We start from the raw sequence: 26,885 nt of genomic DNA on the forward strand, positions 1-26,885 counted from the left end.
GGACCCGCCTGTGGGTGATTGACGGCTCCCGGTCCGCCACCGCCCCGCCGCCGTCGCCGCCGCCGCCGCCTCCGCCTCCGCTTCAGCCGCAGGGTGTGGGGCCCGCCGCCGCTCGCGGGCTGCGCGTCTGCCGCCGCCGCCGCCGCCGCCGCCGCCTCCCAGCCTCCGCCATGGACCTGTTCGGGGACCTGCCGGAGCCCGAGCGCTCGCCGCGCCCGGCTGCGGGTAAGCGGGTGGCCGCCCGGCCGGTGAGGAGAAGGAGGGCGGGCGGGCGGCTGGCGGCGGCCTGGAGGCCGCGGCGCCTGAGGCGGCGGCGGGGACGCGGGAGGGCGAGCGCGGCCTGCACCGGCGCGGGGAGCTCGCGGTCTCCGCCATGTTCTCTGCGCAGGAGGAGGGGACCGCGGCTCGGGGACCTTTGTGTGCGGCCCACAAATGTGGCTGCCGCGGCCCGCGCGCCGCCACCGCCGTCCCCTCACGGGAGCCGCGCCCCGGGTCCACCGGCCTGCGTCCGAACCGCTCGCCGTGTGGGCCGCGTCGTTCCGGGCGCGCTCCCAGTTCTGCGTTTTCTTCGGCTTTGTTTTTCGTCTCTGCCCCGGAGATGGAAGTGATCGCCGACTCAGTCCTTGTGGTTGTGAGGCCCAGAAGAGAGGGTTCATGCTCTCTGCCCCTCTCGTCGGATCTCACGATTCATGGTAGTTTTTGTTCCTTTCGGGGCCCCGGGAAGTGCCCGCTCTCCCCAGAGCGGAGGGCATTAGCCCAGGCCCGCTCCCCTGCCGGCCCCCGACCTCGGCCGCCGTGCCAGGTTCTTCCTGGAGGCTGGGGTTGGAGCTGCACACGGCAGCAGCGCGGGGACCGCACGGTTGGTCGTGTGTGTCCAGCGGGTGACGGCCACGCCAGGTTGAGGTTGGCAAGACCTGTGAGTGTTTTCACGGGCGAGGTGCGCAGCTGGCTGCTGTGGTTTAGGGCTTTCTTTACGAGCGCAGCTTGGTGGCAGAAAACATGGAAAACTCTAAAAACGCATTCAGACTCCAGGCTCACCTCAGCGCCGGCTCTCGGTGTGAAAGCCTGCGGGGGGCGGCGGGCCCGCGTCTGCGGTAGGGGATCCGCGGGCGATTGGGGACGGCCCGGCGCGGGTCTCCTGGAGAGCCTGGTGCGGGAACTGCCGTTGTAGTAGGGGAAGGGGAAGGTGACCGACGCCCAGCCTTTGCTTTCCAGGAGCCTGATTCTGCAGGCAAGTGATTAAAATTGAACACGGCTAAGGTTAGTGCCTGCGGGAAACGCCGAGTGTCCAGAGGAGCGACGTTTGGAGTCCGTGGACGGAGAGTGGGGAAGGAGGTGGTGCTGGAATCTGGTCTCGGAAGATGAGTAGACTTGGGATTTGCAGGGACTCTAGCAAGGGAACGATGTGCTCTTTGGGGAACGTTTCGTTCTCTAGTTGGCCTGGGCGTGCCAGCGTGGAGGGCTGCTGTGACGTGGGGCCCTAAAAAAAAGGCCCCCAGAGAAGGCGTTGTTCTGCCCTCCATGGGGCCTGGATTCTGGCTTGTCACACGTGGACCACCAGGCCGGCCAGTCTTTGTCGGGCCATTATTCCCAGTAACGGTGCCGTGACTTCTCCCTACCAAACATCCACTTTGTGGATTGTTTCTTAGATTTGTTTTCTAGATTGTTCTAGGTATGGGTGAAAACTCTGGCTTGTGTATGCACTCTTCCTTACTCTGTTGATAGAGTGTAACCTCTATCTGAATATGTTTGGGGCAGCGTTTGGATTCGCAGATGTGCCTGTGGGCCTGTCATTTTCTTGAATCGCAAAGGGACCCTTGAAGTGATACAGAACTTGACAACTCTTACAGGTTGGTGCTTGGGAGGGCGTATCCAGCCCTGGCTGAGATGACAGGGTGGCAGGGGTGCTGCGTGAAGTTTAAACGCCCCGTTCCCTGAAGCGTGGATTCGTGAACTGCTCCCTGCCTGTGGGGAGGGCACTGACGCTGTCACAGGTCCTGCTTGGCTGAGTGTATGTTTTTAAATAGCCTTAAAAACAAAGAAGGCACGCTTTCTGGATTTGTAGATGACAGAAAGCTGAGAGGGATAAGTACTAAAGTGAGTGACAGAATCGTGACCCAAAGTTATCTTGACAGGCATTTAGTTCAGACCAACGAGATGAGTCTTAACAGGTTAAAAAAATCATTTGAAGGAGAACAGAATCTGACTTCACAATTTTGTGGAAATGCTTTGATTTTTGAAAACTTAATTCAAAACGTTATACTTTTTGTTTCTGAAAAATTGATCATATTGATTGACAAAATTGAACGTAGAGTGAATGGAAGGAAAATAAAGTTGGTTTCATGAAGCGGATGGAGAGATGAGGCTAAATCGCACCATCATGACCGTCACAAAGGATGTGCAGGTGCCACCAATTTCTGAGCTAATGCAGGGAACAATAAAAGACCTAGACACTTTCGCAGTCCCCAGAAGGAGTTGTTCCAGACATGTTATCAGACTGTGTGGTTTCTGATCCCAACTCTGCTCTTGCTGTCTTCTGTGGCTGTTCCTGCATCTGGGAAACATGAGTGTTGCCTCCTCCTGTTGCCCATAGGTTAGAGAGGGCGCTGTGTGTACAGTATTCAGCACAGGTAGAGCACGAGGTCTGCGCTTAGTAGATGCTAGTGCCTAGTAGACACTACTCTATGAGCTAGTTTTCACAGCCATTCAAAAGGGGAAAAAAATGCACTCTTAAATGGATTTTGTGAAAACACTAAGTGTCCAAAGGGAGGAAGTATCACACTCCTCAGATCACATCAAGTGTATTTTATTTAGTTCTTTGATTTTTGTTGTAAACGTCACATCTAATGTTCCTACCCCAAGCCTCTTAATTTTTATGGTCTGAAGAAAAATGTGGAAAGAACACATTAAATGTTTTCAGATTTTGTGCTAAATTAGGAGTTTTCATCCCAGCCCCTAACATGTTTTGACTGCTGAGTGAAATCAAGTTTTTTATATACAGTATACATAGCTTACCTAAAAAAGGAAGTATGTTTGTTATTATCAGGTAGAAATGGAATTTCTCTGGTACATCATGCTCATAAAAGTGCTGACTTGATGTCTTTAAAGACTGATAGCTTACATTTGGCAGTCCAAACAAGTTAAAGGTGTCCTGGTTTAAAGTTGGACAGTAACCTGGTCGCAGTTGTATAGGGGGGCTCTCTCACTGCACCGGTGCACTTTAAAGCTGATGGTCAGCTGTCAAGGACTAAACAAATATTTGCTTGGCAGACTATCTTCAAAATATTTCCTTTTAGAAAATTGGAGATCTAAATATAAAATAAAGGCTAAGATATTAGAAAAAACTTGGACTAATTGTAAAACTTCAGGGTTAATAAGAAAAAACTCAAGTCATAAAAATTAGAATGGACTTAGCTATGTAAAAATAAAAAGTTTCTGCAGGCAAGATAGCACAAAAGCAAAAGACAGACTGAGAGAAAGTAGTTGTGGTACACATTACTAAAGGTTACTATCCCTAGTAAGGGAAAGGCGCAGATAAATTAATAAGAAAAAGAAATGACCCGTTAGAAAAATGGTCAAAAGATGTATCCTGACAGTTTATGGAGGGAGAAATGCAAATGACCCATCAACCAGATGCTCAGCTTCCTCCGTCACTGGAAAGGAATAGCAAATCACCGATGTGCCGTATTTTTAACCCATCAGATTTAAAAATTGGCAAGATGGTAATGAGGATGTAGAGAAATGGACATTCTCATAAAGTGTGTTGGGGGTGAAAGTTACCACAACTTTTTTTGGAACAAATTTTGGCATTTGTCAGATTTATTTATTTACCCTTTGACCAGCAGTTAGCAGATAAAATAAGGATATAAGCCTAGGGTTGTTTATTGTGGCATTATTTGTCATGTAAAAAACCAGAATCATCCTGCATGCCCATCAGTAAGGGAACCAGACCAAGTGAGTGGCAGTGCTTCCCGTAGAGAATAGGGTGCGGCTGTTGAAACGAATCATTAGACCCAGTGTGATGGCTTACGTGAATAATGATATATATATTGTGTATAGTATACTTCTACCTTTTAAAAATTAAAATGCACATACACAAGTTCAAGAGCATAAAGGAAAGTGGAAAGTATACAATAAACTGTTACAGTGGTGGGGAGGCGGGGCCTTTTTCTAATACGTCCGTGGTATTTGGAAAACATGTACAGTAGTCCCTCAGTATCTGTGGGGGATTGGTTCCAGGATCCCCTTCGGATACCAAAATCCAAGGATGCTCAAGTCCCTTATATATCAATAAAATGGCCTAGTACAGTGGCTCTCCGTATCCACAGGTTCCACATTCTCGGATGAGGAGGTCAACTGTGTCACATTTGTAGTTGAAAAGAAAATCCAGGTGTAAGAAGCAATTTAGGCAAAATATTTAAAAGCTTGTTGTTGCTTTACTGTACATAGTAACTTATAGCTAATCTGAATATAATCAGCCCAAGAGTATTTTTCTCAGCATAGTTTGTAACTTTCAGTAGACTTAGCTTCAGAATGTAGGTAACTTAAAAAATATATATATATACCATGGCTTCCCGGGTGGCGCAGTGGTTTTTGGCGCAGCCAAAAATAAATAAATTTAAAAAAAAATAAACCACAACAACCTAGATAAGATTTTTTAAAATAAATAAATAATTTATTTATTTATTTTATTTTTGGCTGTGTTGGGTCTTCGCTTCTGTGCGAGGGCTTTCTCTAGTTGCGGCGAGCGGGGGCCACTCTTCATCGCGGTGCGCAGGCCTCTCACTATCGCGGCCTCTCTTGTTGCGGAGCACAGGCTCCAGACGCGCAGGCTCAGTAGTTGTGGCTCACGGGCCCAGTTGCTCGGCGGCATGTGGGATCTTCCCAGACCAGGGCTCGAACCCGTGTCTCCTGCATTGGCAGGCAGATTCTCAACCACTGCGCCACTAGGGAAGCCCAGATAAGATTAACTGTAGTGAAAAACTTGTTTTCTGTCTTGTTTCTTTCTTTATGAGAGTTCTTATATTTAGAACTCAGGGGCCTCTTCCAAAGTTTAGGGTCAAGGTCACGCTTGGTCCAATGATTGCAGCTCCAAATACTTTGAATTACTGTTTATCCAAAACAGAATGTAAGGTTCTGGCTAACCAGAAGTTCCCTTTATAGCATCTGTGACCTACAGATAGTTGTTAAAGAATCCAGATACAAGCTATTCTAACTCTGATCCTTTTGATGATGCAAAAAGGTGTTCCAGAGATCTTACAGAGCCTCGGGATTCTCTTTGTGGGGTTGTGTAAGGGTTAAATGAGATGATCCTTGTGAAGTTCCTAGAACAGTGTGGGGTGGGGGCAGTGTAGCACCTCGCCAAGAGCATGGGCTGGGAAAGCAGGCTGCCTGGGTTTGGATCTCCACTCCTCACGGGCTCTCTCTTGGACAGTTATTTAACCTAAGTGCCTCAGTTTCCTTATCAGTAAGTAACAGTAATAACAGTACCCACCTCATAAGGTTATTGTAAGGATTAAATCCATTAAAATATGTAGAGCACTAGAATAGTTCCTGGCAGGCAGCGAATGTTAATTATCATTTATATAAGCCATTTTCAGTTGTGGCCAACAAAAATATGAGATGATCTCATTGTGTTTAATTGAAATACCACTCACAGTATTGCAGAGTGACAAAGAGAAGAGAGGCTCATTCTGTTCAGCATGGGAACATAAGCCCGTCTCTGGGGCTGGTGGTAGGTTTGGGGAACTGACTTAGACTGAGTTGTCGCCAAAGGAGAGAGGCCAGGCTAGTGCTAAGCTGGAAACTCTATTATGAGGAATGCTTGCCAGGACCGAAAATGTATTAATACCTGGGTAAAAAAAGGACTTTGCCCCACTGGACATTGGATTTGGAAAGACCTGGTTTAGATGGGTAGTTTAATTCAAAAATTAAAATCAGACCCTGCGTAAGTGGAAGGGTTGGTTGTCTTCAGGTTGGCCTCCTCCCTATAATGTCCCCCTCTCCCAAGATGCCTGGTGCTCTGGCCCCGCTGAATCCAGTGTGATTGTTCTGGGTCATCCTCTTCAGTTCTGAGTCTGTTAGAATGGGCATGTTGATGCTTAGACCAATACAGTTTGAGTTTCCCTTGGAAGCGGCTTGCTAGAATATTAGCAATTCTTGTAGGAGGATTAATACAGTGAGTAAATGGTTATCCTAAATGCCTTTAGTGTCCTCCTAATGCTGTTTTTGGATACTTCCCCCAGAGTCTTTATGTCGCTTGTGAGGAAAATGAAAGTATTTGTAATTACTTAATGTCTTTAGGGTAATCCTAAGGGATAAAAATGTAATTTATGGAGTAGACATTTCCCATTTGCATTAGGGGTATAAAGCAGAAGAGTTACTTTTTGTTAAATTAGGAATTACCAGGTATTTAATGTACTTCTGACCTAAAGACTCCTGAAGAAATTTCCTTTCTTGGAGTTTATAAATTTTAATTAAAATTTTTACTTTTTTAAAAAAGTAAAATTGATACCCAGCTCATTTCTAGGCAAAAAGACAATATGGATGAAACTTTTGGAGCACACACGTTGAATTGGTTTTTAAATGAGTACATTTCTGTACTTGAACTCAGAGGAAAAAGATCAGTGTGTTGAACTTCATAGGACGTGGATGTCCACACCTTCATCTTTAGCCCTCTGTTTCCCCCACGTTCCTGTGGGCCAGTTCATGTATTTCATAGCTTCAATAGAAATTTTGGGGAAAGCTGGAGAAGGAATAATGGTTAAATTTTATGTGGAAAGGGATAATTGAGTATAGAACACTTCAGATAAGTACTGTTGGTAGGTAAATCTTTAGGTTTTTAGATAGAAAGTTTCCTGGCTTTCTCCTGAGTTTATCTTGGAGTATCTGAAATTCCTCATTTTCCTCATAGGTATTTATTGAATTGGGCACTGTGCTGGGGGTGCCAGGTTAAGGCAGATTGGCTTCCCTCAGGCCTCTCACCATCTCTGTGCTCCGTGTGTTTAAGATTCTTCCTGGTGGTTAATTCAGAATGGTACTGAAATAGGATTTTTTAAGACCTGTAGATCTTTGAAGAGTCCCTTTATCTCTGAAGTTCTGTATTGAGGTACCAAGATAGAATTATTGTTTTGCCCTAGAGTCAGTTTTTTCTTCCCAGGATTCACTTTTAAAGAAAGATTTTAAAATATTTGTTCATTCAATAGTGAAATTATCAAAAAAAATACTTGTTTCCCTCAAAACACCCAATAGCCCTTAAAACACCTGTTGGGTCATCTTTCATTGCTTGTATTATATGTTGACTGTAACTTTTGGAAACAAATATCCGTATTAAATGGCTATCAAGAAAATATTTTTTAAAAATAAGCTTTGTCCAGCAGGGGGGAGAAGATTTGAATTTAATGGCAAACTTAAAGATCTCCCCCTTTGAATCCCATCTGGCCAATGACCAAATGCTCTCTAAGCAGGTGTTCCGTGTTCTAGGGAAAGAAGCTCAGAAAGGATCTCTGCTCTTTGATGATCTCCCTCCGGCCAGCAGTACTGACTCAGGTACAGTCTTCAGGCTCTCCCAGGTGTGTGTCAACATGTCATCCTGGGATTGTAGTTGTCTCAATCTTTTTCCCTTTCCCCCATTTTCAACACACAGATGTTTTAGGTGTTGGACTGTCTTAAGTTTTGAATCCATGGCATCAGGTAAGGCAGAAAAATCCGCTAGTTGCTAGCCCTGAGAAACTGCATAAAAGTGTTGAGCAGTTTTCTCTGGTTCATTTGAGTGTTTAATATACTAGCTGGAATAAGATTTAACTCTTTAAGGCAGATTTTTTTGTTTCCTTTGAAATGATAGGACTTTAAAATAAAATAGGTTCAAGACATTATTTAGCACAGTATGAGTTGCCACTGGATTGACACAAGAGTTTTGAGTTTATTTCAATGACCTGTGTAGGTGTCCTAGTGGGATGGATTCTGAAACTTAAGCCTCCTCCTGGTTTTGTGGGCTCACTCAGTGTTCTGCTGTGTTTCAGGATCAGGGGGACCTTTGCTTTTTGATGATCTCCCACCAGCCAGCAGTGGTGATTCAGGTAAGTGGTAGGGAAAAATGTCCAACGTGCTGATGGAAATAATATGTAGTATTTTACTCTTACGTAAAATTTATTTATTTATAGCTTGTAACAAACCTTAGGATGACATTAAATCATAATACAACATAAGGTTTATTAAAACTAAATAGATACTGGGAATTTCTTGGCAGTCCAGTGGTTAGGACTCAGTGCTTTCACTGCTGGGGCCAAGGTTTGATCCCTGGTTGGGGAACTAAGTTCCCACAAAAAAAACCCTAAATAGATACCATTAAGTGGGAGCAAAAAGACACTTAAATGCTACATCACTTTTTGGTGATTATTTTTTACTTCTTGGGGTTTAACCTCTTGCAACTGACTTTTAAGAAGTGAGAGTCCAGTAATTTACTTTGATCTTTGTTATTAACGTTTAAAAGAAAATCTCAGTCTGTCATTCTGGTTTTGCCTTGTTATATTCCTGACAGACCCAAATGTATCCAGCAGAAGTGTCTGAATATATGAAGTACAGTTAAAATATTTTCAGTATTCTTGATAAATAAGTCATCTGTTTTATGCCACTTACATTAAAAAGAATTCTGATTTTAAGAAAATGAAGTCAGAATGACACTGCTTTACTGACTGGTACAGATCATGTGCAGGAATTTGAATTCTTGAAATTCAAGACCTTAGTTAATTATTTTCCAGTCAGTCCTTTTATGTTCTCAAGATTCTTTTTATTGATTTGATTTCATTTTTGCCAAGCCTGTTAACATTGGCTCTCCCTGTTCCTGTAAATGTTTAACTTTTCCTTTTATGTCCCAATTACACAGAAGGGGAAAATAGAGCCGATTCTTCTAGGTTGTCATATGTGACGAATGTATTATTCCACTAACTGAGAACTTCTCACATGGAATTCCCCCAAAGGGAGGGGGAAGGTAGGGCAATGGTGGGGGACAGTGGGGATGCAGGCTGTCCTTTTTCATGTGCAATTATCCTCTAGTGTAAAAAACCTTCCTTATGTTGTCAAATAGAACAGTTGCTGCTTTTCAAGTGTATTTTTTGAATTATTAATTCTTTACCATAAATTCATTGGAATTAGTCTAGAAAGTATGGATTAAATTAGGTACCATTCCTATATTTAGAAAAAGTATCACATTCATCTTACATAAGAAGTCTCAGGTTTTCAGGCTATGTATCCATACCAAAAAATTACAGCATTCTCATACAATTTACCCTAAAACCTTCCCAATAAAGACAGTGCACTTAGTTGAAATGAAAGTTAACATGTGCAACTAGGGCTCTTAACAGATTTAATTTAAAAAAGGAAGATTCAGCATAGTTATGTCTTAGTTATCCACAGGGCAAGAGGCAATAAACTAGTAGCAACTTAGAAGAAAGACGTCAACACCATTGTTAAGAAGCTTGATTTTTTTTTTTTTTTTTGGATGTAGAATCCAATCTTGTATCCAGTATTTAGGCTTTCTTGAGAAGACATATTTTTCTTCTCAAGCAGGCAAGAGCCATTTACAAAAATTGACTGCATTCTAGGCCATAAAGTAAGTCCCAATAAAGAGTCAGCTTCATATGTAGACCACATTCTCTGATGACAATGTGATTCACTTACAAGTCAATAACAGTTTAAAAAATTTCTCTGTTTTTCAATTTAAAAGAAAGGAAGATTCTTTTACATACACATTGGGAAAACTGGAACACAAACAGTAAGTGACAGGAGGCTAATGAGACCATTGGGAAATCGTGACATTGTCCCAGTTGATTTGCCTTACTGTGTGGGGTGGGATGTGTGTGTTATACTGTTGCAGAAATCTGTCCTTTGCAAGTAATTGACCCTTCTTGAGGGCAGGGACATTTCTTTCCTTTTTTTCCTCAGTACTCAGAAATGTCTGGCAAAGAATAGTTGAATGAATAATAAATGGTTGCATGCTTTTGTACCTAAATGCAGAGAATACTTAGGGCCATTTATTGGATATTTGATGGACCAGGCACTGTGATGAATGCTTTACATACCTTCTCCCCAGCAGTTTTCAGACAACCCCCTGAGAGGACAGTATTCACCCTGTTACGGGTGAAGAAACTGAGGCTGGAAGGTTAAGTAACTTGCCTTAAGGGCACACCCCTTGGAAGTGGCAGAACTGAGATTTGAAACTAGACTTCTGTTGTTCCAAAGTGCATACACACTGCAGGTGCTCTTAGCTCTGGCTTTGAATACAAGTTCGTCCCTTTGCAAGTGGGAATGGCTTCAGCAGTCCTATTTTGCCTTTCAGGATACCTACAGTTCTTAAAGCCTGATGTTTATTTTAAGCCTTTTTTGGCACTTGTTACTTTTTTGAACTGGTTCAGGACATTTCACTTTGCAGATTTTGGAAACTTATTTATAAGTAAGGGCTTGTGGATGTAAAACATCATGTATGTGCCGTAGCCCCAAGATATGAATGTGTATTTTTACCATTGAGAAGCCTCTCTTGCATGTCCTCTTATGCCAGTCTGAGCAGGGCCTGGATCTTAATTTGTGGTCTCCCACTGTGGGTGCCCAGGCACTGCCCCACGCCTCAAAATCATAGCCGTGACTGCTGTGCCTCTCTCTCTGCCAGGCCTCTCTCAAATGTCTTTTGTCTCTGAGGGTTGGGAGGGAGCCTGGTCTGCTAGGGACTCTTACCATCTACAGCTGTGTTTCTGTCTGCTTTGACTTTATATTTCCAGGTTCTCTTGACACTTCGATATCCCAGGTGGTAAAGAATGAAGGGAAAGGAGCAAAGAGAAAAACCTCTGAAGAAGAGAAGAATGGCAGTGAAGAGCTTGTGGAAAAGAAAGTTTGTAAAGGTTTTCAGACAGTTTGAAAACAAATGTATTAGACTTCATATTGTAAAACAACCCAGAGCAAAAAGCAAGCTCAGCTTTCCGACGATAATATTGGATTGGCCAAAAAGTTCTTTCAGTTTTAAGTAACAATAAAAGACGTTTTTCATTTTCACCAAGAACTTCATTGAACAATGTATTCATTAACTGAATGACCTTTTTGGCCAACCCATACTTCCTTTTTATGTCCGTATTTAAGAGGTGGATAGGGTTTCTTATTTGCAAACGGATTTCCAAGTTTACTTTTACTTCCCCTCTCTCTTGGCTCTCCATGTACATCTGTTACCTTTGGTCAGATAGGAAACCTGCATTTGTCCTTCAAGGGTTAAAAACCACGGGTAGTTCTTACTTAGCCTTCGGCAGTGAGTGTTTAGCTTATTGGCCCCCCAGTTTCTCTCTGGCCACCTGTCCTTGTCCCCAACCTGTTGGTTAGCACTTGGAATTCTGTGAATGGCTCAGTAGGCAGGTCCCAAGAGATAGCCTGAGGCTGGAAAAAGTAATTGAAATTTGTAGTCAGCTTTGTAACATGTCTCAGTGAGTGGGGAAGAAACGAAAAGTATCAGCTAAAGAGAAGAACTGTGGATTTTCACTTATTGCACCAGCCACTTTGTCTTATGCCATAAGTGATCTCAAGGCAGAGGCTGTAGGCTGCACGTGGAGGTATGAGAGGACCTGCTCTGCCTCTGCTGTGAAGACGTGCGCTCAGCTTGGCTTGTCACTGCCTTGAGCCTGGAGAGCACTGTGCCTGCCACCAGCCGCTCTTCAGAAAGCGCTCATTCTATCACTTTTATGGCTCTAGGTGTCAGAAAAAGCTTAAACCAGCCATTAAAGAGATTTCTGCGCCTCCAGTGAACTCCTTTTTCCTTTCCTTCCTCAGTTAAAGTAAAAGCAGCTGATCTTACCATTTGTTCAAATTCTTCCAGCCTCAAGCATGGAAATATATATTTCCAGTGTATCCAACAGGGCATTAGGGATAAACTCTACTTGCTTGCATTCCTCTAAACCAGGAATTTTTCTGTCCTTATTAAATTATTGACAGACTAGATATGCACAGAATTCCTTGCCCCAGTTCAAATCCCACTTCTGTGGGATGACAGCACATTCCTTGTTCTGGTGCTTTGACTTAATGCCTTCTCAAGAGGAGCCATTCCGTACTAACTTGCTGTCATCTGCTGTCTCCTCTCCACTGCTCAGCCTTGCAGAGACCGGCCCTGTCCAACAGTGGTCTGAATCTTGTAACAGACTTGCAGCCGGGGAGATACCTTGAGGGGTATAGCTTATTTGTTTGCAGCATTAGGGCATTGCTGAGTAGAACAGCCATAGTTCCCTCTCATTTGCTCTGGGACTAGGGCTTCTGGAGAGAAGGGCACAGTTTTGTATTGGTTTTTTGTTCTCTTTTTCTTAGGCTCTTCGGTGATCTTTGGTTTGAAAGGCTATGTGGCCGAGCGGAAGGGCGAGCGGGAGGAGATGCAGGACGCCCATGTCATCCTGAATGACATCACCGAGGAGTGTAGGCCCCCCTCCTCCCTCATGTGAGTGTCTCTGCTCCAGCAGCCTGGTGGCATAAAAGTCTCTGTTCTGATGGGAACTTTGGACTGTATCCAGTTTGTATTTATTAGAAAGACGTATTTCTTGAGCTGCTTGGTTCAACATCAGTAGTTCTCAGCTGGGGTTGGTTTTGCCCCCCAGGGACATTTTTGGTTGTCACAATGGGGGATGTACTACTGGCATCTGGTGAGTGGAGGCCAGGATGTTATCCTGTAGTGCACGGGTTAGCCCTACAACAATTGTCCTGCTGAACTTGAGAAACCCTGCTGATTGGGAAATGACTCTCCCTATTTTGGGTCTTGGGGTGTGCTGCTTTCCACCAGTATCTGAAGAGCTTCTGGCAGATAGTATTCGTATTCTTTGACCCAGGAGATAGAGGTAGAAGCTGCTAATTACAGAGGGGAATGGCGATCAGGGAGAGCTAGTGCATATAGTGAGGGCCCAGAAAGAGAACAAAAAAGCAGAAATGGCATCAAGAAGAAGACAGTGAAAGATTTCCTGCAGTTGTACAAACTAAAATGAAGGAAAAGGCATGGAGGAAAAGCCATTGCTCACCAAGAGCAGGAATATGCTTTGGAGTTGCTTTTAACCCCAGGAAAGGGGCTTCTGGAGAGCCCCACGGGGGCACATATTTTCGGGTTAGATTTAATTGAGGAACACTAAGCCATAACTAGCAATTACTATGCTGTAAGATTCTGAGTTATCAGCCACATGAAGTTTATTTTTTCATGGCTTGTGATGTCCCAAATTGAAAAGGAATTCCAAAAATGTTCGAAAAAAGAGCAGTTCTGCAGAATAAATGTCATTTCTCATAGGCATTTTTGTTCTATCCTTGAAACAGTTTTTTAATGACATTTATTCTATTTATGTTTTTTGGCAAAACTTGAAAGGGGGATAGGAATAAGACTAGTAAGATAGGCTTTAAGAATTCTGTATCGGTCAAAGTTTGAGCAAGAATTCTGAAATTACCTATTCTCTGTCTCATAGATTTTTTTTTTATAATTTGTTTTAATATCTTTATTGGAGTATAATTGCTTTACAATATTGTGTTAGTTTCTGCTATACAATAAAGTGAATCAGCTGTAGCTCTTACAGATATTTTTGACCGTCTTGGATTAGTAACTGTTTATCTGTGTGTTGGTGTTTGAAACTAAATCTGCTCTAAATAGAAAAAAGTTCTGAATTTTAATTTAGTGAAAAATCAGAGTTAATAGATCTGATTTTTAAAAACAAGTGTGAGTTTTTAATTCTTAATTTAAAAATGTCACGGAAGTAACTTAAATGTTTGTCTCAGGTAATGTTAATGTTCGCTGTCTAAGAGTTAACAGCTTTTATGGAGAAGACTAGTCTTTGCCGTGAGAATCTCTCTGACTCTCAGTTCATTGTTCCAGTACCCGGGTTTCATATTTTGCTGTTTTCGATGGACATGGAGGAATTCGAGCCTCAAAATTTGCTGCACAGAATTTGCATCAGAACTTAATCAGGAAATTTCCTAAAGGTGAGACTGAGCTAAATCGGTTCATGTTCATCTTGGTGTTGGCTGTTTGTGCTGATCAGTGACATGTCACTGGCTTTAGCAAAGAGTCCTTGGTGACTCTGAAAGAGCAGGGCTGAGAGAGTCCTTGGTGACTCTGAAAGAGCAGGGCTGAGAGAGTCCTTGGTGACTCTGAAAGAGCAGGGCTGAGAGGAGGCGGCTCCAAGGTGAGCAGGTGCAGTGGCCATGCAGGTGTGCCTAGCATGGAACTTCTCGTGGCTCTGAGTGATTGGCCCCTCTCGTGGAATGTCTTTGGGTACAAGTGAGTGTCTTGCCTTTGTATTTGGGAGACTACTAAAACCAAATGCAGATGGCACTTAAAGGTGAGGAAGTACAGGTTGTTCTTGGTCGTAATACAGAAACAAAATGACAGTGGCGGGAGGATAATCTTCCCTCCTTAAGAGTTTGTTTTCTTTTGTTCCTTCTGTAGGAGATGTAATCAGTGTAGAGAAAACAGTGAAAAGATGCCTTTTGGACACTTTCAAGCATACTGATGAAGAATTCCTGAAGCAAGCTTCAAGCCAGTAAGTGTAATAACCACATGAAGACATGTGAGTGGAGTGTGCGTGTTGTTTTCCTAAACGCATTCCAGGCCTTCTAATACAGTTTAATGCTAATGCTCACTGTCTGAAAAGTTCCTAGCACCAAGTAATCTCTTACAACTTAACGAAATTGGGAACACAAAAAAGCACATATCAAAGAAACCATCCATTTTAAAAGTATAAGACACTTCCCATTCAACTCTGGAAATTAGTCTCAAAGTGCTAGCATGTTGGTGGTGACTGTATTTCTGATGTGTTTCCCCCCAGGAAGCCTGCCTGGAAAGATGGGTCCACTGCTACATGTGTTCTGGCTGTAGACAACATTCTTTATATTGCCAACCTCGGAGATAGTCGGGTATGTGGCTCTGGAGCCGCCCACTTAGATAACAGCGTGTCATGTGGGGGAAGAGCTGTAGAAGCACTTGCTGAATAAGATTACAGTGATGATGGCTGGGTTGGAATCTTTCTTCTTGTGGGGTTGCTGCAGGGGGTTCTGCTGCAGAGTTTAAGTTCTGGGTCAGGGAACAGCAGCTCAGCTTGAGGCCGTTTGTTCTCTGGGAAGGCTTATACCCTGTCTGTCAGATACAGAGCTGTGAGTTGGAAGTTAATTGGCCTGCAAGTACCTTAAATACTCATCTTCATTTCTCTGACCTCCTACCGTAATGAATGAATAACTCAGAAGCTGTAGCTAAAAAGTGCTAGATGATGTGACATATGTCCATTGAGCCCAGTACACATGGCTGAGGGAGAAACCCGATTATTTCCCACTGGTGACGTCCTGTGTCCCAGTCCCAGTTGTGGGGAATGACTCAGAGCTGGAGGGCGGTGCTCTGCAGGGTCTCTGCAGTCCCTCCCACCTCCCCTGCCAGGAGCGGATGTTCACCTCCGTTGCCGCTTGCTTTTCAGCCATTCTCCATGCTTGTTCAGCAGTCACTGGGCAAAGTGACCTTCCCACTCTTAATAGCATCTGCAGACGTGGAAATAGCTGCTCCCCACCCCTGTTGCTTTTAGGGTGATTTATAAATATGGAGCACTAGGAGCCGTGAGCATCACAGATGATGGCCCTGCCCTAGTGGAGTTTATATTCTGGTGATCCTTTAGTGCATCTATCTAGGGGACTGTCTCTTGTACATAGGTGTTTAGATCAAGGGACTTAAAAAAACAACATGAGTAAAATTGGCCAAGAAAAGAGAGACTTTGGAGTCAGGCCCAAGTTTGAGTCCTGGCCTTGCTCTCTGACTCTAGGCACGATGCTTATCCCCTGGCCCTCAGGCTTCCTCCTCTGTAGAATAAGAGGTTTGTCTGGAAGTTACCACACAGTAAACATGGTGGCGGGAACCCATGGAGAGGTACTTGGTCAGCCCACCAAACTGCCCTTGTCTTTGCCAGTGTAAACTCTTGGAATGGTAACGCCTAAAGGGGCCTTGGTACTTGTTAGGTCCTCCCTTTCACGTCACAGATGAGAAGATAATGGCCTAGTGAGGGTGAGCAGTGAGCTGTGGTCACCCAGCAGGGTTTGCACCAGAGTTGAGACCCAAGCCCGGGGCTTCTCTCCCTGAATTTTTTTTGTGACACCACTTTGCTACTTGTACTTTTTTTTTTTTTTTTTTAATCATTTTTAATTATTTATTTATTTATTTATTTATTTTTGGCTGTGTTGGGTCTTCGTTTCTGTGCGAGGGCTTTCTCCAGTTGTGGCAAGCGGGGACCACTCTTCATCGCGGTGCGCGGGCTTCTCACTATCGTGGCCTCTCTTGTTGTGGAGCACAGGCTCCAGACGCGCAGGCTCAGTAGTTGTGGCTCATGGGCCCAGCTGCTCCGCGGCATGTGGGATCCTCCCAGACCAGGGCTCGAACCCGTGTCCCCTGCATTGGCAGGCAGACTCTCAACCACTGCACCACCAGGGAAGCCCACTACTTGTACTTTTGATGCTTGATCCACTGAACTCAAGTTTGTCAGCAGGAGGCTGAATCTGAAACTCCGTTGTTAACCTTTCTCTTCAGCTGTCAACTTTAGGTGCTGGGCTCATTAAATTTCACAGCCATTGTACTCTCCATCTTCCCAGGCAATCCTGTGTCGCTACAATGAGGAGAGTCAAAAACATGCAGCCTTAAGCCTCAGCAAGGAGCATAATCCAACCCAGTATGAAGAACGAATGAGAATACAGAAGGCTGGAGGGAATGTCAGGTAACCAGGGAGTGACGGGAACTCTGGGAAGGAGGGTTCACTTATGTAAAAGCAGCCTTGAGGCCTCTGAGGGTGGAACGTTCTGTGTCGTGCAGTCTTCAGCGTAATGAGACTGACTGAGGTCTAACCTGGTGAAGTCGAAGTAGGTGACCGAGTGTTGTAGGATTTCACCTGTGTCCAAGTGGGAGCAAAAAATGTATGCAAGAAACATGCTTCCCTACGTTTGCAAAAGGAGGAGACCTGTCTCAAATTCAAGTTCACCATTTGCAGCATTGTCTCTGGTCCTGGTAACTCTCATAAAAGCTGTCATTTGTCACAACCCGGTAAGCTACAGTTTTCAGCAAATTCTCCAGAGAGAAAATCTGAAGTGGTTAAGACAGTAAATGTAAGACAGTAGTGTGTGCTGATCACCTCTGGTCTTCCTGGGGAACAAGTTATCTAGCCCAGAGGGCCACTCTTACCTGGCTGCGTCCGCGGCAATTCCATTTCATCTCTCTTTACACCTTTGAAGAGTGTGTGCCGGCTCTAGTTTACCATCTGCCATCTCTCAGGTAGTTAAAGGAGGGCTTAAGTCTTTTCTTCACTTTAGGAGAATTATACTTTAAGGACATTGCATTATGAATTTGATCAGAGGTGTTTTCTGGTTCATCTTACAGTTTGACCCCATGAGGATTTTGTTTCCTGTTGGAGATGAGGGAGAAGTAATATATCAGTGTAATAGTGCATTTATTTGTCCTTGGATGTGTAGTTTCTCTTCTGTTGTTTACTTGGGGCAGTTTTTGTTATTGCTTCAGGCTCTTTCTAGCCAGGGGTGCAGGGAGGTCTCTGGAGAGCAGTTAGAATTCTTAGGGTTGGTTAAAAAAACTCCTGGGTTAGAAAAAGGTGATTTGGGTCTTGGTTGTGGCTGTCTGCGTGAGCATCGACGGAACTGTAGGCTGGGTTCAGACCTTGGCCAGTGCTGTGTGCCTGCCTTTTCCCCCATGACTGCTGTGGAAGTTAACGCCCGAGAACGTGACCCCAGTGTTAGTGTCCGCATCACCTTTTCTGCCCTTTATTATAACTTTCAAATTCTGCTCTTGCCTGAACTCCTTGAAAAGATTTTGACATTGGCAGTCCTACGGCTGAAAGTAAGATTAGCTGCATTGCATTTACTTCCTGTTTCCCAGTCCCTACTTACTAAGAACAGCGTGGGCTTAGGGTGAGCCCCTCAATTTAGAGAAGCGGGCTGGGAGGCTCAGAGACAGCAGGGCCAGGCTGTGGCCCATCTCCTGCCTGAGGCCAGGGTTGGCATGCTTTTTCTTTTCCTCCACCCCCTCCCGCTTTTATTATTAAAATTTTCAAACATGCAGAAAAAATTTTTAAATAGTAAACATTTCAATATCTACCACGTAGATTCAGTAGTTAACATTTTGCCATTTTGCTTTGTCTGTTTATGTGTGTGTTTGGCTGAACTATTTAAGTTTGTTGCAGACATAACACCTAAGAAAATAATAATGCCTTAGGTTGTATTAGGTTATCTAATATCCCGTCTGTACTCGTATTTCCCCAATTGTCCCCAAAGTGTCTCTGTTTGAAACCAGGGTCTGGTCAGTGTTCGCATCTACCTTGGACTCACATCTTTCCGTGTAGAATCGTCTCCACTTGTACTAGGCTTGGATCATCACTAGTCAGCACTTGTATAGGGTCACCAGTGCTGTTTTTTCATGGTATCGTTTAAGTTGCTTGCGTGTATTTCTTGTAAACTAGAAGTTAGGTCTAAAGGCTTCTTTAAATTCAGATGAGACATTTTCAGCAAAAATACTTGATGGGGAATGCTGTGTACTTTTGATAGTCCCTCACTTCAGGTGCCGTGTAAGGTCACTGGTGTGATACTGATGCCATGCTGGCCACCATGGCTGCCTTGTGGTGACAACATACGGCTCCAGAGTGAAAGGACGTGTTTCCGTGTAATCAGCCCATGATCCGGGGAGATACACTTCAGCACCTTGTGAACATTGTGGCCCACCAGCCTTTCAGCTGACGGTTTTAGCATCCCTTAGTGATCCTTGCGTGAATCAGTTATTTCACAGGGATGGCAAAGATGATCATCTACTTCTGCGCTTCCTTCTACATGTATTGGCAGGCATCCTATAAAGAAAGGCTTTCCTTCATCAGTAGGGGATGAACCATAGTTTCTCCCTGAAAGCAGGGTAAATGTTGAATTCTTTAATCACCATTTGCAGAGTGAGAGCCACCCACAGTTGTGGAAACTAGTGTTTTCTTTCCCTTCTCTGCTTCTCTCCGTCCCCTTTTCCTTGCTCCATGAGTCACTGCAGGTGGCTTTATGTATTCGAGGCGCTGATTCTCACTGTAGAGGCAGGGTGCTCTTGGTGCTCACGTGACCTCATCTCTGGCCAGTGGGAGGGAGCTTTGGCTTGCTGCAGACACTTCTGCCTTTGTCTTAAAACTGAGCTCCATGTGCTGGGGATGCTTGTTTCAACTGCAGCGTCATCAGTTCTGCATCTGTTCTAGGACAGAGCCAGGAAACACACACACACACACACACACACACACACACACACACACACACACACACACACTCTAGGCTGTGAGCTTAGATTGCTATTTCTCATTCAGATTGGACACTTATAGGGCTTTCTCTTAACTTCTTTGATTCAGTAGTTTTAGTGTCTTCTTTTATGCTGAAAATCTTGGTTCCTAACATTAGTATATTTATTTGCCAAAATAGCTTGGAAATCATAGTATCAACAGTATCACTCACTATTAATGAATTTGAGTTCTTTGTGGTTCTCTTATCCTTAGTCTATGCTTCACTGAGGATATACAGAGTACTGTGTGTAAACATGGAATAATTATTTTCACTGCGGTATTGTTACACTCTGGTTATTATGATCATTAGTTTCATTTTGCTTTCAACTTCAGGGCTTTTCCTGCTGGTGGGAATGTAAAATGGTGCATCTGCTGTGGAAAATAGTTTGGCAGTTCCTCACAAATTAAAAATAGATCTACCATCACAACATTGTAAATCAACTGTACTTCAATAAAAAATAAATTTAAAAATAAAAAATAAATAGATCTACCATATGATCTAGCAATTCCACTCCTGGGTATATACCCCCCAAAAATTCAGAGCAGTGGATTTGAAGAGATAGGCGTGCACCCATGTTCATAGCAGCATTTTTCATAAGAACCAAAAGGTGGAAGCAACCCAAGTGTCCATGCATGGATGAAGTGATGAACAAAGTATGGTTTCCCCATACAATGGAAATACTATTCAGCCTTAACAAGGAAGGACATCCTGTCGCATGGATGAACTTTGAGGACATTTTGCTAAGTGGAATAAGCTAGTCACAGAAGAGCGACTGCTGTATGGTTTCACTTATATGAGGTCCCTGAGTGGTCAGAATCGTCACCGGGACAGAAAGGAGGGTGGGAGTTGTTGGGGAGGGGGAGGGGGAGTCGGTGTTTAATGGCCGCAGAGTTCAGTTTGGGAAGATGAGAAGGTTTTTGGAGATGGATTGTGGTGATGGTTGCACAACAACGTGAATGTACTTAATGCCACTCAACTGTACGTTTAAAAGTAGTTAAGATGGTAAATTTTATGTTACATGTATTTTTACCACAATTTTAAAAATGAAAAACCCCCCACATTTACGTGGTTAATTATCTAAATTAAAGGCACAGTTAGACATGCTTTTGTCTCTGTTCCCTTCACCTTTATTTCCTGATTCTTTCCAGTGTTTCTTTTTACAAAAATAAGCAAATCCATGTGTGTATTTTTATTTTCCTACTTGCTTACACTGAAGGTAGTATACTGTATGCAGCAGCGTGTTACACTCCTTCAGGTGACTTCCTCGGAGAAGGTGAAAACAGTTTTGTGTTTATTTTACAAGGAAGGCAACTGAACAGCTGAAGGGAAGCTTGCACATGTAGCATTTAGTGTCAGATTCACAGTACTTGTGCTGGTACAGGTCTCTGATGGCAAAAAGAAACAGTTCTGGTATCACACCTGCAGTCTTCTCTGTAGCACCCATCGTGTTAATACGCCGGATCTTGGCATCTGCAATCTTGGGAAGGTCAGAAGAAGATGGAGCTTCCACCTCCCAGCCTTAGCTTTGTGAGCCTGTCAGGACCACTGAGTCCCTGCATTTGCTCCCCTGCCAGAGTTGCTGAAGTCCGAGCAGGGTCTGGCTTGTCCTCACAGCCAGATCAGCTGTCTCAATGCCTCCCTCTCCGATTGTGAAGGGAGAACCGGAACAGAAAATGGCAGCAAAAAGAGCTACGGTCAGGGGACTCTGTTGAACGACTTTCCCACCAATAGGACAGCAGTTCTCTGATTGCTGGACAGATGGGAAGGAGATGAGGAACAAAGCAGCATGGAGTATAAGTTGCTTGAGGGCGGGAGGCCAGACCTGTGGACGACTGGTACCGAGGGAAGGCACATGGGTCGTGAGTGTGGACCTCAAAACCCACTCCCTCCTCAGCATGGTGGTCTTGGGGGAGAACTTTGAGGGTAGCGGGAGGAGAGTGGATTTTCAGCCGTTTGTTGAGGGAGAACCCGCTGCAGAGCACGCAGCTTCCTATTGTGCGTTTAGGAAGCTGGCCACGTATCAGGTGCGTGGGGAGGAGCTCTGCTGAGGAGGGTTGGAGCAGGCCGGGAAGCGCGAGCCCGCACATCCACGTGGCTGGTTCCGGACAGGCCTCGTTGGGTGTGGTCCTGTTCCGCTTGTCACTGACCACGGAGGGCAGGTGGTGTGGCTTCGTGCTCTTGTGATGCACAGCCTTAGAGTTGGCACTGGCCTCTGGCGCTGACTGGCGTTCGCACATGCACGCCTTAGGTAGCCTGTCACACTGAGTGCAGGCACAGTGACAGCCAGCTTGCAGTGTCCGTTTCTGAAGTGTAAGTGGCTTTTCCTGGGTCTGCGATTCTGTCCGTTGTTGCTTTCTCCTGTCACTCCAGTAGTTGAGTGAGTGTAAGATTTCCACTCTGTGCAGAACTTTGCTCAGTAAACAGGAATGGAAATGGCAGCTTCTTGTTGTGGCGCACACATTTTTCTTCATCAGACTCAGGAATTGTTCCACGTCTTCTGTACTGAGTTGTGCTGGTAGTAACTGGGGCTTTGAGACCTGCCATTGCACACAGTCTCGTTGAAACAAGCTGGGTTTATGACTTGGGGGTGGGGTTGGGTGCGCACCAGGCGTCCAGTCCCTTGGTCCTGAAGAAGCGCTTCGCCGGCTTCTCGCGGTGCTCGTGCTTTGAGCTGCTTCCTCAAAGGCGCGCTTGAGGCTGAGGGGTCCCGCACCCCACCCCGCTGTGCTCTCAGCTCGGCTCCCGCGCACCTCGGCCCCTCCTGCTGCTCGCGGTACTGCTGGTACTTGAGAAGACTGCGCAGCTCTTCACAGACACCGGCAGGAGGCTTTGTTGCTGGTGATTCAGCTGTGACCACTGGGAGGGTGAGGGCGACTTGGTGGGCACAGTGAAGGGCCGGGAGCCAGGCTGAGCTCTGACTCTGAGACAGCAGCCCAGACCCAGGCGAGCAGCTTCTGGCCACGTGTGTCCATCACACAGCATCTCCAGAGCTTGTTCCGTCGTTTGGGGGCCCCGTGGTGGCAGTACACCTCCACGCACAGCCTTGCTGTTTGCTGAGTGCTCTGACACAGCTTGTCGAGCGTGGGTTCTGGTTTTACACATGAGGGTCTAGATGCTTGGGAGGTTGCAGCTGCCCGAGGTCACACAGCAAGTACACCGCCAGAATTGTCCTTGGGAGTGTCAGGCTAGGGACTCTTTCTCCTGCTGACAGAACTCTGTCTTACAATATGGAGTCTTTTTATAGGTCACCTTCCCATCTCCCTGTCCCTCATCTAAAAATAGAATGGGTGGAAGTATAATGCTGTGCAGAACACTACCATTTGTATTTAAGTCATAGTAAATCATACTCATACCCAGTGTAAAGAAAACTCGCTTCCAAATCTGGGAATAGTCACTTTCAGGTATTTTCCAAATCTGATTAGAGTGAAATGCAAAATATCCCTCTGTTCCAGCTATTCTTAACTCTGGTGACATGGTTGAATCACGTAAGAAGCTTTAAGATAAAAACAAAGCCAGGTCCCCATCCAATCAAGTTTGACCCTGGGCTGTGGGCAAATCAATGGATTAGGCCCAGCGCTGCCATATGCCAGCTAGAGGGGGCGCTGTCCCCATCAATGTGCTGTTGGGCTGAGGAGCCAGGGGCAGCAGGAGTGTTAAAGACCTAGAACAAAGAAGACTCAGCACAAAAATGCTCAGACATTGCTATGTATTAGAGGCTAAGCGATGTGGATTCCACAGGTTACATCTTTTACTCTATCCCATTTTTCTGCTTTTAAGATTAGATTCTGAGCACTGTGACCCGTGATCTGTCAGATGGAACCTGAATTTGCTTTTCCCCTCATTTTAGGGACGGGCGTGTCCTGGGTGTGCTGGAGGTGTCCCGCTCCATTGGGGATGGGCAGTACAAGCGCTGTGGGGTCACTTCTGTGCCAGATATCAGACGCTGCCAGCTGACCCCCAACGACAGGTAAAACCTCCCAGAGGCACAGGTGTGCACACACATGGTTTTGTTTCTCTTCTGATTTCTTGCAGTTTGTGTAGTGAACCTGGGGCGGGCAGCCATGTCTCGGGCACTGTGCTAGGCCCTAGAGGTGCAGGGATAAATAAAACACCGTTCCTGCTCTCGCGGGGTCCACAGTCTGCCGGGGGAGCATCTGTGAATGGGCGGTTCCAGTCTAGTGTGTCTCAAGAGTCGGGGGTGCTCTGGGAGACTTTGGCCGTGGGGGGAGGGAGACATCCTTGCTGGAGAAAAGAGAAGGGCTTTCTGGCAGAGTGGACACACACAAGGGACAGGATGAAAATGTGGCCAGGCAGATGCCATAATAGGGAGTCAGGAAAGTGATGGCAGGGTACCTGGGGACAGATTGTAAAGGCCCTGGATTCTTTGCTGAGGAGCTTGAATTTTAGCTCATAATTGGTGGAGAATTGTGGGAGGTTTTTAAGCAGAGTCAAGTTAGGTTGAGAAAGAGACCCCTTGTTTAATTGTCCAGCCCCTAATTCTGAGCTGCTTGAAGGTGAGGCACCATGCCTGGCGCCAGAAGCCCTCAGCAAGTCAGTGTTGGAGGCTGGAGTAGGACGGAGCCCAGAGGCCAGTTAGGAACTGATGCACTGGCCCTTGCTGCGGGTGGGGATGGGGGAGGTGAACTAAGGCAGCAGTGGAAGGAGACTGGGGCGGCCAGTGCTGCGAGGGAGGAGTCTTACCCCAGCCCCCCGCCTGCTGAGCGAGCGTCTTGGGACACGGTTCCACCAGCTCCTCTGGTTTTCTAGCTGATGCCTCAGGGGAGTCTCGTCTGTCCCCGCGTTAGACCAGGCCCCCTGTTGTATGTGCTGCTCGCGCTCCCTCTGCTTTGGATCGTGGTTGTGTGTTTGGCCAGTTTCTCAGGGTCTGTCACCGCAGTGGAAGGGGCCGGCACCTGCTTGGACCTGTGCCCTGCTAGGTCCCAAGCACGAACCATGTGCCTGGTAGATAGATTCTTGTTGAATGAATGCCCAGTCAAAAGAGGAAAACCAGCACCTGGGTATTAAAATGAGGAGAGAAGGGTGTTAGATCTGTGGGGAAACTGTCCTAGGAGAACCAGAACTGTCTCGTCTCATCCATCATTGTTCAGAAAGACTTTCCTTGGGAAGTGTAGAGGGGGCTTTGAAAGGGAGGTAGTCCTGTTCTCAGATGGTGAAAGTGGAAGGTGGTTCTCCCTTCACGTGGGGAGTGAGTGCTTGAGAACATTCCTTAAGTCCACAAACTGTCAGTTTATTGGGTGGGCCTAAAAGTGCCTTTGCTTTTTTAAGATAAAAGACACATTTTTCATTTTCACCAAGAACTTTATTGAAAAACGTATTCACCCTTTTGTTCCACTACCTTCTGCCATTTTTCAGGCAACTTCACAATCCCATCTTCCCAAAACTTTTTATCTTTTTGAGCAAAGAACTGTTCCAGGGGCCTTTTACAGTCCTCCAGGGAATTGACATTTTTTTCCATTGAGAGAATTTTGTAGAGACTGAAATAAATGGAAATCCGAAGGTGCAATGTCTGGTGAATACGGTGGATGAATCAGAACTTCCCAGCCAAGCTGTAACAGTTTTTGCCTGGTCATCAAAGAAACATGCAGTCTTGCGTTATCCTGATGGAAGATTATGTGTTTTCTGTTGACTAATTCTGGACACTTTTCGTCGAGTGCTGCTTTCAGTTGGTCTAATTGGGAGCAGTACTTGGAATTAATCGTTTGGTTTTCCAGAAGGAGCTCATAATAGAGGACTCCCTTCCAATCCCACCATATACACAACATCACCTTCTTTGGATGAAGACCGGCCCTTGGTGTGGTTGGTGGTGGTTCATTTCACTTGCCCCACGATCTCTTCCGTTCCACATTATTGTCACTTTTCATCACCTATCATGATTTGTTTTAAAAACGGAACGTTTTCATTACGTTTCAGTAGAGAATCGCATGCGGAAATGTGGTCAAGAAGGTTTTTTTCGCTTAACTTACGTGGAACCGAAACATCAAAGTGATGAACATAACCAACCTGGTGCAAATGATTTTCAGCGCTTGATTTGGATATCTCGAGTATGTCGGCTATCTCCAGCATGGTATAACGTTGATTGTTCTCAGTTAATGTCTCGATTTGATCGCTGTCTACTTCAACTGGTCTACCTGACCGTGGAGCAGCGTCCAGTGAGAAATCACCAGCATGAAACTTCGCAAACCACTTCTGACACATTCGATCAGTCACAGCACCTTCTCCATACACTGCACAAATCTTTTTTTGCATTTCAGTTGCGTTTTTACCTTTCTTGAAATAATAAATCATAATATGCCGAAAATGTTGCTTTTTTCCCCTCCCATCTTCAGTATTAAAACGGCTACACAAAAATTCACCAATTTTGATAAGTCTTTTTTTAAATGTATGCTGATATGACAGCTGTCACATACAATCTAACAAAATTGTTTCGAATTAAGTTAAAGACAACTGAGTGCTACTAGAGCCATCTTACAGAAAAAACCGAACGAACCTTTTGGCCTACGCAGTATGTTTGGGAAATGGCTCGAGGCATGTGGTGATAGAAATTTAGCATGTATTTACCATAACACCTGGTGGATTTTATTTGGTGATTTTTCTAGAGTTTGCTTAAGAAGTGGGTTTGGGTTAATCCATAATTTTTGGTGAACAGAGAGGAGTCCCAATTTTGATGTATAACATTTCACCTACAAATATTTTTAAGTAGTTTTAACCTTTGTCTCGTAGAAGTTAAATTGGTTTTAAAAAATGTTTAGTCTTTGAGTAGTTGGACAAATATTTTTACCTCCACTGCCAGGCCATTTAGTAAAGTTTGCTGCTAAAACCCATTTATATTTTTTCTCTGTGTGTAGGTTTATTTTGCTGGCCTGTGATGGCCTCTTCAAGGTCTTCACCCCAGAAGAAGCCGTGAACTTCATCTTGTCCTGCCTTGAGGTAAGAAGTCTCACAAGGGAGAGGGCGCCAGTCGTTCCAGCTGCACTTGGGCTTTAGAGGAGAAGTCCCGAAGCCCCCTTCCTCCCCCGTGTTCCCTGTAGTTGGGAGTGGGAACTCCACCCCGGGGACTCACCGGTCAGTTTGTCCTGCCCGCCCTGATGGGGACTGGGGAGCACTTCTTCCTCGTGGCAGTGGTGTCTCAGGAGAGTGATGGGGTGCAGGATCCCCACTCACCAGTGCCCCTTTCCTGTCCGGTAGGATGAGAAGATCCAGAGCCGAGAAGGGAAGCCCGCCGTGGATGCCCGCTACGAAACCGCCTGCAACAGGCTGGCCAACAAGGCGGTGCAGCGGGGCTCGGCGGACAACGTCACCGTGATGGTGGTGCGGATAGGGCACTGAGGTGCTGCGGGCCGGAGCGCGGCGTGGTGTTGACTTCCCATGTTCATTTTGTGTGTTGTGCACATTATGTGTTTCGTGTACTCCTGTGGGATTCCCATGGTTGTAAATAAAGGTTTCTTTTTTTTTTCTAGACTTTTGAGTTATCTTATTACATTTTGAGCAACTCTTGACCTTTCAGAGGTTGTGTTTGCTTTCGAATATGCTTTGGG

The 26,885-nt window shown here is 45.2% G+C and overlaps 1 protein-coding gene across 11 annotated transcripts; it reads left to right on the top strand.

Annotated features, from left to right (window-relative positions):
- ILKAP (ILK associated serine/threonine phosphatase) lies at nucleotides 1-26,808 on the top strand. Of its 11 annotated transcripts, none has more exons than XM_082395997.1 (13): nucleotides 1-225; nucleotides 7,483-7,548; nucleotides 8,022-8,078; nucleotides 9,725-9,772; nucleotides 10,773-10,892; nucleotides 12,334-12,460; nucleotides 13,868-13,974; nucleotides 14,441-14,534; nucleotides 14,820-14,907; nucleotides 16,618-16,739; nucleotides 23,177-23,296; nucleotides 26,196-26,277; nucleotides 26,536-26,808. In XM_082395997.1, exons 1-13 carry the CDS (start codon nucleotides 171-173, stop codon nucleotides 26,674-26,676), a joined length of 1,227 nt encoding a protein of 408 aa, XP_082252123.1. In that variant the 5' UTR covers nucleotides 1-170; the 3' UTR covers nucleotides 26,677-26,808. The 11 variants fall into 11 exon arrangements, 10 of the variants coding, with proteins under 10 accessions (XP_082252123.1, XP_082252125.1, XP_082252124.1 ...); XR_014245782.1 differs by lacking the exons at nucleotides 1-225; nucleotides 26,536-26,808 and adding exons at nucleotides 355-692; nucleotides 25,261-25,391; XM_082395999.1 differs by lacking the exon at nucleotides 7,483-7,548 and having other exon boundaries at nucleotides 2-225.
- The last annotated feature ends 77 nt before the right edge of the window (nucleotides 26,809-26,885 follow it).

The sequence above is a fragment of the Balaenoptera borealis genome (assembly GCF_965194805.1).
Source record: "Balaenoptera borealis genome assembly, chromosome: 6".
Lineage (NCBI taxonomy): Eukaryota > Metazoa > Chordata > Mammalia > Artiodactyla > Balaenopteridae > Balaenoptera > Balaenoptera borealis.

Coding starts and splice junctions, on each gene's coding strand:
- ILKAP (XM_082395993.1), top strand. CDS start 374: ATGTTCTCTGCGCAGGAGGAGGGGACCGCGGCTCGGGGACCTTTGTGT. Junction 7,549..8,021: donor GGCCAGCAGTACTGACTCAG/GTACAGTCTTCA, acceptor GCTGTGTTTCAG/GATCAGGGGGACCTTTGCTT. Junction 8,079..10,772: donor AGCCAGCAGTGGTGATTCAG/GTAAGTGGTAGG, acceptor TTATATTTCCAG/GTTCTCTTGACACTTCGATA.